The 10,625-nt window shown below is 37.7% G+C and overlaps 1 protein-coding gene across 1 annotated transcript; it reads right to left on the bottom strand.

Moving 5' to 3' along the window:
* Positions 1 to 5,878: 5,878 nt before the first annotated feature.
* LOC107099493 lies at positions 5,879 to 8,105 on the bottom strand. The gene is made up of 7 exons (XM_015397641.1): positions 7,956 to 8,105; positions 7,558 to 7,854; positions 7,388 to 7,444; positions 6,793 to 6,942; positions 6,655 to 6,690; positions 6,510 to 6,548; positions 5,879 to 6,369 (listed from the first exon to the last, which is right to left on the bottom strand). Exons 1-7 carry the CDS (start codon positions 8,007 to 8,009, stop codon positions 6,061 to 6,063), a joined length of 942 nt encoding a protein of 313 aa, XP_015253127.1. The 5' UTR covers positions 8,010 to 8,105; the 3' UTR covers positions 5,879 to 6,060.
* Positions 8,106 to 10,625: the final 2,520 nt, after the last annotated feature.

The raw sequence follows: 10,625 nt of genomic DNA, 5'->3' as shown, positions 1-10,625 counted from the left end.
AAGCTGGTTTGATATATTTGTATGTGTGTGTGTTCTTGTATTTAAAACATTGTGGGGTCATCTTCTGGGGAAAAAAAGAAGCATGTTTTGGCTCCTAGTGGGGCCCAATGCCTAGACCAGGGGAATTGCTGTTTTATGCTCAGGGGTCATGTTATAGTCTAAGGTGTAAATAAAGTAAGGTTGGGGTTAGGGTTACATACTCTATGGTTGGGTTAATGGTTAGGTTTCAGGTAAGGGTCAAGGTAAGGCTGTAGAAAATTAAGCACATTTTTATGAGCTTTCTTCAAACAGATCTTTCTTTTATGTGATACATCTGTGAAATATATTTTATATTATTCTGCAATAATAGGGTAAAAGATGAAAATTTACAAAATCGGTTTCATAGATTTCATAGGTTAATTGAACCTCTGAACTGCTAAAAAGTTAGAACAAAAAGTTAGGCAAGATTCCGGCTTTAAAACTATGTGTAGGTCCAATTTTTGAAATTACTATCAATGAATATCAATCAATAACAATAATTTCATTTTCTCTTTACAGGGCAGGTTACCAAAATGAATGGTGAATTAGAGTTAACATTTTTAAACTACAACTGTGTAATTTTATTTCCTGTTAGCACTGCACACTGAAGTCAAACTTCTTGACCAATAAAACTGATTCTGTTTATGATAAAAATGCCAAGTTATACAAAAACCTTACTTTTCCTGTCATCATTATATGTAATTATTCATGAACGAATAAAAAAATAGTAGTCTTGATTAATGCATTTATCTGCTTTATTTACTGATAAGGAAATCATATGCAAAGAAATGGAAAAAGGACAATCATGTTTCACAGCATGCTAATAGTTGCAAGTGTTGCATCATTTTTTTTTTCATGTTTTTAGAAAGAAGGTAGCACCATCTATACTAGAATTTTCCTCCCATAATACACAGCACCAAATGTATTACAAGCTTCATAAACAACCAATGATGACTCATTATTTTTCATCTTGGCTCGTAGCTGGACTCCTCACCTTAAAATAAAACACACCAAGTCAACTTGTAAAATTAACAATATAAAACACCAAAAATGTGCAATCATTAGGTCAATATATCAATTGTCTTTTTTATAGTCAGCATGTCTGTGTACACTGTGCAATACCTCTTTTTGCATGCATGAGCACAACTGCTGCTGACTCTGGTCTTTTTAGTCATCTTCCTCATCGTCATCACTGGGTTTGGCAACCTGAAATTACAGAGGTTTTTCATAAGTCAACAAGGCATGAGGGCTGTTCCCCGATGAGCTAATGCACTTAAATAAGTCAGCAGAAACAGATAAGCTCCTTTTTCAAGCATTGATTTATTTGAATATAACTGCTCCCCCTTTTTACCTAATTATCTCTTCTGCTGTTATTATTCAACTATTATTCAAAAATATGAACCATTGATACGATATTTACTATCAAAATTACTGTTCATATAAAATAGGCTTCTTAAATAGTTCTTACAGGAGCTGCAAGGATAACAACAGGGTTAGCAAGTGCAGCCTGAACAGCTGGAGCTGCAGGAGCTGCAGGAGCAGCAGGGGCAGCAGGGACAATAGGTGCAGCTGCAGCTGGATCTGGCTGGTAGAACCCAAAGGGGTAATACTGAAGCAGAGGAGAGAAAAAAAATTATAATAATGACAACAAACTTTATATATCAGTCAGGAATCTTCATTTCACTTACAATCTCATCATTTTTCCCGTTCTCCCCAGGAATCTCCTGCTTAATGAATCCATGGACCTTCCAGTTAAAAGTCATTCAGGGATTAGTACATGCAGGTAACCCACAGTGTTAAAGAGAACAGCCAAACTGCTATTCAGATTGCAGTTTAAGATTCATTTGCTTCCAGAATTTATGATATAAACTACACATATGCTGCATGGCTGGTAATTATCAAACTTAAAAATGTCACTTACAGGTCCACCAACAAACTGTCTCTGTCTATTAACAGGGAGCAGCTGAAAAAAAAGTCACAATTATTACAAATAAGAGTAACAGTTTGATATAGTTTACATTTGAGGTGAAAATATACAATTATAAAGGGCTTCTCTTACAACTTCCAGGGACCCTATTGGTGCTCCTGCTGGGATTGCCTGGGCTGCCTGTGAATAGTAAGTCCACAGCAATAAAAATCACACTATCAGAACAGTTGAAATAGTAGCAAAAAAATAAAAAATGAAAAAAACACTTTTTTATTTATTTTTACAATACCTGAGGGGGAGCATGGTGGATGTCAAACTCCATGTACATCTCTAACTGTTTTAAAGGAAAGGTTATACATTCAAACGGAGTTATTGCAGTGCAGATCCAAAAATAAAGTTAAAACGTTAATAAAAAGTCTGCTTTCGTATGTATTTTGCCAAAAAGTATATATTTTCAGAAATTCTAAAAATGTATTGAAACACTAGGAAGAACCATAATAAGAGTGTAAAAATATTACTGTAAAGCATTTTAAAATCATTATATGATTGCAATCTTCTTAATTAGACATCAATTATTTTGCTGCAGAAGATCTACTGTATATTAAAAGTATAACACAAATTTTCGAATAGAAAATATGTGTTTTCCTTACAGGAGCACTGTAAGCCATCCCAATGATGCAGGCTGCAAGAACAAGGAGCTTCATTTTGAATCAAGCTGTGAAAACACATTTTCTTGAGTCATCCAAGAGTATTAAATACATAGAATTTAAAATAATAAAAATAAAGCATGTAGAAAAAAATTCCCAAATTACTATATTTTATATTACCTTTCCTGTCTGTCCAAGGGTGAGTGCAGAAGTATTCTTGGGGAAATCTGTGGCGAGCAGAGGAAGATTGCTCCTATTTATATGCTTACAAAAGAAAGATCTTTCAAACTTTTGACAGGAATTGGTGATAAGCCAACGTGTCTTGATTTTTATGTTCACATCACTGGCAGCTCCATCTCTGGGAGAAACCCCCATAACATAGTTTTGGCTTGAAATACACATTTACGACATATGATCCTTCAGTAGCATATTTGTGAGGTGAAGAAGTGCAAGAACCCATTCAACTCAGAGGTTATATGAGAACATAATTCTAGGATCTAGATGTTTTAGCTGTTTAAAAAAAAATCTCTTTTAGAAAAATCACCTAAAGAAATTCACTTTTGCATGTAACCCATCCCCTATGGGAGCAGTGGGCTGCCATTGTGCGACACCCAGGGAGCAGTCTGAGGTTAAGTGTCTTGCTCAGGGACCCAGATTGGGTCTGTGGGAGTTGAACTCAGGACCTCCAGGACCCAACCACAATGCTCTAACCACTAGACCACCACTCCCCAAGCATATACGCTTTATTAACCATTATATAATTTTAAAAGCACATAACATTTCAAGCGTTTGTAAATCATAAAAACCCCAAGTTTCAAGGGAGAAACTAAGCATGCATTTGCAGAACATACAAATGCCATGCCCCGAGTGCCAAAATTGTAATCTGGAACTTCTTTGTACAGTCAGTTCATTCTGAAAAAATGGTGTGTTTTTTTTTTTATCAAACTGCTTCACTCATAGGTTCTCAAGTATAATTAACCACTAAAGTCAATGTTATTAGGACATTTATTGAATTATTTATTTATTTAACTAGGATAGTCCTGTTGAGATTAAAACCCATTTTTAAGTGATTCTTGACCAAAAAGGCACCGACAAATTAAACTAAAATTGACATACTTGAAAGAAAAGCATTAAATTGTGAAGAACAGTTACATTATATTGAATAAGCTCAAAGTGCTTTTATAGTTTGGAAGTAAAACCATTCAGTAATACATTTTATGTTATTTCAATTGTTTCCTGACCCAACAAAAAGGCACAAGGGACAGAAAGAAACAGCTTATTGTCTGTGTGAAAGGTATACAAGTTAACGTTTCTTAGTGTAAATGCGGAACAGATAAAGGTTGAAAGCAGTCCAAGTAATGCTTTGTAAGCTAAAGTTAGCCAATAGGAATTCCTTCGAGCTGCCAAACCAGACCATTCCAACAGTGAATATAAATCAGTGGTGTGCTGAAATTTTGCAGTTTGTAATGAACCTCAGGGTAGAGAGGAAGTCAAGCAGTGAAGTTATAATGAAGAAGCAATCATACAAAATACCTCTATAATCGAACACAGTCATGAAAGCCGGTTTCTGTAACAGCATTTGAAAAACACTATTTGTTTCAAAAATAAAAACCCGGCTTAAATTTGACCCTTTTACATGATTTTCCACATGGTTAATTAAAGTGTGTCACCAATCAAAGTATCCGAATATTTATTATGTGTGAACCAGCTCTATTTAGTGTCCTCCCCAAGAGGGAGGGTGGGGTGTCTTTCTGATTTAGTAAAATACATTAATTATTTTATCATTGTCACATCCCAGACAGGTTGCTGAAAGCATTGTCAGGTGCACATTCAAAGTCACTCAAAGGGTACATTTAGAGTTACCAGATAATTTAATATGCATGATTTAAGTTTGATTGGAAACAGAATCTGGAAAAAACTAGTAGATATGTTAAAATAACATCAAACTTTACACATCTTCAGGCAAACTTTACACATCTGGAATTTTAATTCCTTATGCACTACAATAAAGTTAGTAATGACACATTCGGCTCACAATTTTAGACGATACATGACTTTTGGGTTCTCAAGAATGAGAAATTGACCTCTGCATTTAAACCATCCCCTTGGGGAGCAGCGGCCGGGCACTGTGCAGCATCTGGGCAGCAGTGTGGGGTTAAAGGTCTTACTCAAGAATCCAGAGTGCTGGCTGTAGAGATCGAACAGGGTACTTGCAACCTTCTCAGAGCACAAGCGCACTGCTCTGACCACTGGGCCAACACTCCATCTTCAAATGCCATTGAGTTTAATGACAATTTCTCATGAAGTATTTTTTTTTTCACAAATGTTCTTTCCATACATTTATGTAATGTACCAAGACAAAGCATAGCAAAAAATTTTTATTTAAACAGGACTCTTGCACTGCCTCCAGTATGCAAATGTTCTACTCTATAAGGACTAGGGCATCACTCCATCACTTTACAAAAAGAAAATGCTAAGTGCATTAGACCTCATTAGAAAACCATGTCGGCTTTTTCTTCTTTGGAATATGAGCAGGTTCAGTATTCCTATCACATTAAACTTCAATGAAGCATAATGAAGTTTGTGGTTGTAACAAGACAAATTGTGAATAAGGCAAATGTAGTTTTCTAAACTGGTTAACTGTTGAGGCTTCAGGACTTTGCTTGCATGAAGAAAAAACAAACAAACATGTTTTTTCCAGCTGTCACCCTTCTGCCAAGCACTTGCCAAAAACTTTATTGGCATCTTACATCTAATTGAGGGCTTCTATCAATTATTACCTCTAATAAGTTACCCTAAAAAAAATAAATAAATAAATAACGCACTGGAGACAAACTTCATTATGAATTTTACAAGGTGTTGCTATGTTATTGATGTGCACGAAAATAAATGTAAGCAAGAAAATGTAAGGAAACATTCATCCATTCATCTTCTCTTGCTCCTTGTCCAAGAGGGGGTGTACACCCTGGACAGGTCGCTAGTCTGTCACAGGGCAACACAGAGACACACAAAGTCACAACCATGCACACACTCACACTTAAGGACAATTTAGAGAGGCCAATTAACCTAACATTGATGTTTTTTGGACTGTGGGAGGAACCTGGAGAGAACTCAAGCATGCATCAACAGAACATGCAAACTCCATGCAGGCCAGGAATTAAACCCAGAAGCTTCTTGCTGCATTGCAACAGCGCTACCCAGTACAACATTGTGTAGCCGGACAGGTAACATTCAAACTCTGGGAAAACAGTTTGATGAAATAATGCCACAGGACATTACAAAAGCATGTCTTTGATTGTTTTCTTTATTTGACATTGTATTAAAAAAGACTATACTGAAGGCAAAGAAAATCAACGATTATCATAATATTCTAGAACCCTACTAAAAAATTACTAGCCTATATTTTAGCAGCACCAGTAAGTTAACATATCGATATACTCTAAGTAGCATTTAGTAGTTACTACAGTTTTAAGCATGGTTTCTCTGTGTGGACTGGGGTTTGGGTTGAGCTGGTGTTTGCACTGTGGGAGTTTCTTGCACGGCTGTCTTCAGACCCGCAGGCAAGTTGTTAGCATTCGCCTGTGATCCAGCACAAGGCAGACCCTGTAATGGTTGGGCTCCAGCTGTTGACGTCCCTGCAGTTTGCCCGGCAACCCGCTGTTCCAGGTTTGTGAGGCCAGTAGTCTGGCTCTGTGCTTGAACTGCTCCTGCACCGTTTGGAAGGTTCCCCAGCATGGTGGGCATAAACATACCCAGCTGGCTCATTTTAGCTGCCGTCTAAAACAGGGAAGAATTTATAGATAATGTAAGACAAATGAAAAGAGAGTTTGTCTACCATTGAGAGTGGGATCATTGAGTTCACTGAAACACAGTGTTTGCACATGTTGAGAGACAGATAGAAATCTTGGCTGGTTTACCTCAAGTTCCTCTGAGCTAAGACCTCCAAGTGAGGGATTCTAGAAAATAATGACAGCTCATGTCAAATGAAAAATTATCTGCCAAAAGTTGTGAAATTATAAAGGCTGCATTATTATCTCGGAATTAAAACTTTTTTATACCTACCAAGGGTTGCTGCAGCATATATACTATTGGGGGAGTCTGTGAAAAAGAGTTTGACAACATGATCATAAAATTAAACATTTAACTTAAAAGTATACCAAACTATTATGGTATAGTATTAATCATATTAATTCCACAAACCTGTTGCTGTGTTTGTTGAGCTGCTGCTCCGGAAGGTGCAGCTGCCACTCCAGCATTTTCTGCTGGCAGTACAGGACTATTAGTTAGCTGATTTGTTGGAGTTTGAGGGAGGGAAGGACCAGAAACCTTTGGGAATCCATAAGGGGAGAACTTTGTGGTAGAAAGAAAATGCACGCAATAGTTAATTTATGTTCTTAAATGTAGCATTCACTCACGAGACACACAAATGTTAAATAGTTCTACATTGCTCTGAATAAGTAGAGTGAAAAATCCAGACTTGCAGCAATGAAATATGGGATGTCATCTAAGCATCATAAATCCACCTATAATTATATCTAAAGACACATGTCTTTATTTGCACAACACTGTCTCCGGTGGGAGAGTTTGAGGTTGTACTTGGGTTCCTTTGAGAACACATGAAAGAGTAAAAAAAAAATTCCTTATAATAATGAAAACTGCTCAACATCCCACAGGGGAAAGATTTCAAGTTATAGTAAGCTGTGTGAAGATTTTCTTTTTTTTTCTCTCTACAATCTATAGTATGTGTGGGATCTTGCTAAAGTCAAGAGGCATGAGCTTGCTAATAATATCTTACCATCTGATTGCCATAGGGTGAGGGAAAGACAGGCAAGAACCCGTAAGATGGAAAAATCTAGTTAGAAGAACAGAAAGAATACCAAATTGGTGCCTTTGAATTGAACGTTGTAATACTATGAGGTAGAAAATTAAAAATGTAATTTAATCTGAAAACATATTTTTTCCTACCATTGGCTGATGTGCAAGGGGCAGCTGGTTAGGGGCTAGAAATCCACCAACACTCTGCGGAAGGGAGATCATCATTGGACTGCCCCCTTGTGGAAAAAAAGAATGCTGCTGTAATGATTGCTGGTGATTCGCCTGTTGATCCACCTGCTGGGTGTTTCCAAGCTGTGGTTGATCCAAACCGTGAGGAGGAGTGGAGCCCAACTGAGGCTCAGCTTTCTGGACTGTGGCATCAACAGGCTGGCCTGTGTGACTGAGCTCGTTTTGTGACTCCTGCAGAGGATGGGCATTGGGACTAACCTGTTAAAGAAAAGCAGTAGGATGAAAAATTAAGTCTTTACTAATGAGCAAATGCAACCTATTTTTATTTTCATATATGCTAAAAACAGGGATCTACTTACCGGAACTGCAGTAACAAGTATAGTAGTACATGAGAGCAGAAATATGAGGATCATTTTTAAGAATAAAGGAAATTCACAGTTCCTTAGAATTCTTCGCAGTCAGTGGATGGAGGCGTTCAAGTAATGCCACACTGGAGTCGTATAAATTGACTGAAAGTACAAGGACAGGTGTGGGGACTTATGCTTCAGTCACAAGCAAAAATGACCAATCACAGCACAGAAAGAAAAGCACAAAATCCTCCTAATTACCTTCTGTGAATGAAGGACGACCTGGAAACCACACAAATTCTCCTGAATGAACTGAATTGCAAGTTTTCCTTCAATTACGGTGCTGTAACGTCTATAGAAATGTATAAACAACCACTGAAGAGTTCAGACAGTGTTGTTTCCTGTTGCTCAGGACACCTCTGGGTGCGGCTGATGTCACTGTCTGACTGCTTTAATTACCCTTAACCCATATGCTTGAAATGGATGAGAAAAGCAAACTTTTCTGAAGCTGCTGCAACTGTAGGAACAATTGCTGACCCATCCATATATAGACAGAATATGAAGTGTATACATTTTTATAAGCCTGTAAAGTGTACTGGGATGAAACAAGACAATGTTTAAATATACATTAAAAAGTAAATTGAGATAAACACACAACTGCATAGCTTTTAGCTATGGCTTTTAAGTATACAGGAATAAAAGCTCAATCGCTGTTAAAATATTAAACTAAGAGTGGGATACATCTACTGGGGCATTGCAGTAGTTTTTTTTTTTACATGGACAAAATAGCCTCAGACATTTTTTAGGTGAACGGATTATTTAAAAGTTTGAGATTTATCAAAACCTTTATTGTATTTGTGAAAACACAAAAAAAATCTAATCTTTTTACATAGAACTTTTGATTATTTGGTTTTAAATTGCTTTCCCAATGTGACCTCTACAATATAAAGTTCCGTCACTCGCTAAGTCAGGCTGACAAGTTCTTTTTGAATGGGATATATGTTTCAAACTGGCATGGAATGTATTTCGACACATTATTAATCTAGGAATCTTCCAATTGAAATTGTTTGGTCTGTACGTGTGGTTTGTTTTGCAATCCAAGGAGGAGGAGTCGCAGGTGTCACATGGTAGGGTGACGTCAGTTACACATCCTCTATAGCAATTATTATGGTGACCACAGACCCACTTTCAATGTGCTTACCAATTTGAGGTATTCAGATTGAGCCCAGAGAGTTCTGGTCCATCCCATTTGGCCACTTTTGTAGTTTCATACCAAAGATGCATTTAGCAGCACAGAAACTTGGATGTAGAAATAAATTGCTTCGGTGAATACACCCTACAACTCAACAAGTCCACATTTTGCTTTACTGGTGTTATGTGCGTCGGGCACATTAATTTTTTTTTTTTTTTTTTTTCTTTTCCCTTTTAGTGTTGTATAGACCTTAGTTGAGTCACTTAAATTTTAGAGTTGATAATTATTTCCTTTTTCTTTTGTAAATGATTTGATTACGTTAATTGGTTGTGATATTGGTCCGCCTATAAGTAGGCTGGGTTTTTCTCTCTCTCTCTTCGAACCTTCTGATCAAGCCACCGTCACAGAGAGCATCCAGACGTGATGCGCTCGTCTCCTGTCTTTGTAGGCCGCCGCTGACCTCTCCAGCCTGCCATGTGGTATTCTTGTTCGTTAGCCTTTGTTTTTTGCAGAATTTTTTGTAACTTTGACCTGGTGGGACCAGTTGTCCTGTTTTCGTTCTTTTTTTCTTTTTTTAGGGTTTTAACCGTTAGTTCGTTACTAGCAGAGGCTTCGACGGCCCTGTATAGGGTTGGCCCTCTGCTGTAACATTTTGTTTCTTTGGATCGGCTCACAAGGTCCAACTTTCTGTTCATACTTTGGGGGGGTTTTTTCTCTTAGAGTTTTTTTTTGACACGGGGAACTGGGGAAAAATCTGACTCTCTGTTTTTTTTGTCTCTTTGCAGAAAAACAAAACAGCTGATCTAAAAAGAAGTTCCAGAGACTAAGAATAAAATAATTCTTTTGAACCTCATGTTTGTCTCGTGTCCTCAAATATGTTGTGGCCTGGGTGGTCGTAACAACCGCCTTTGAGCTTGAAGCCCAAAACTGCATTTGTCGGTTTTATTTTGTATAGTTTATATCTCGTTGAACCTATATCTCAATGTGGTGGGGGGTTTAAGGACTTTCCTATGGAGCCATGCCTGGGATTGGGGGTTGTCAGTGAGTGCCTGGTGTTTGGGTAATCTTGTTGGATTAAAAGCCTCAAAGAAAGACACAATGAGATACCATAGTTGGCCATTCATCTAAAGGAAGTAACCATGAGGGACCTTTGAGAGGAGTGGGTAGCTTTTGGAGGTTGAAGCCTCTGCAAGATGATTCAATTACAGTTCAATTGGTTCTGGGGCTAGTAATGTCATCTCACTGAAGCGAAGGTACCTAAGCTTGTACATGAGGTTGAGCCATTCTGGCTAGAGATTGTCAGGGTCACCTTTACACATAGCATGGGATCTGGAACCTACCTCTTTGAGAGAGGCTGGACTTTCTTCTTCTATGACTTTCTTATTCTATGAAGTAGCCTACAGATCAGGGGCGTCTCTAGGTTTAAGAGACAAGGGTGGCTCAGCCCCTAGAAGATATTGCGCGTGCATAGCACGCGCCGAAATTTTTTC

This window comes from Cyprinodon variegatus, unplaced genomic scaffold (assembly GCF_000732505.1).
Source record: "Cyprinodon variegatus isolate N-32 unplaced genomic scaffold, C_variegatus-1.0 Scaffold878, whole genome shotgun sequence".
Lineage (NCBI taxonomy): Eukaryota > Metazoa > Chordata > Actinopteri > Cyprinodontiformes > Cyprinodontidae > Cyprinodon > Cyprinodon variegatus.
Note: the sequence above shows the minus strand (reverse complement) of the source record. Positions and strands in the feature narration are given on the sequence as shown.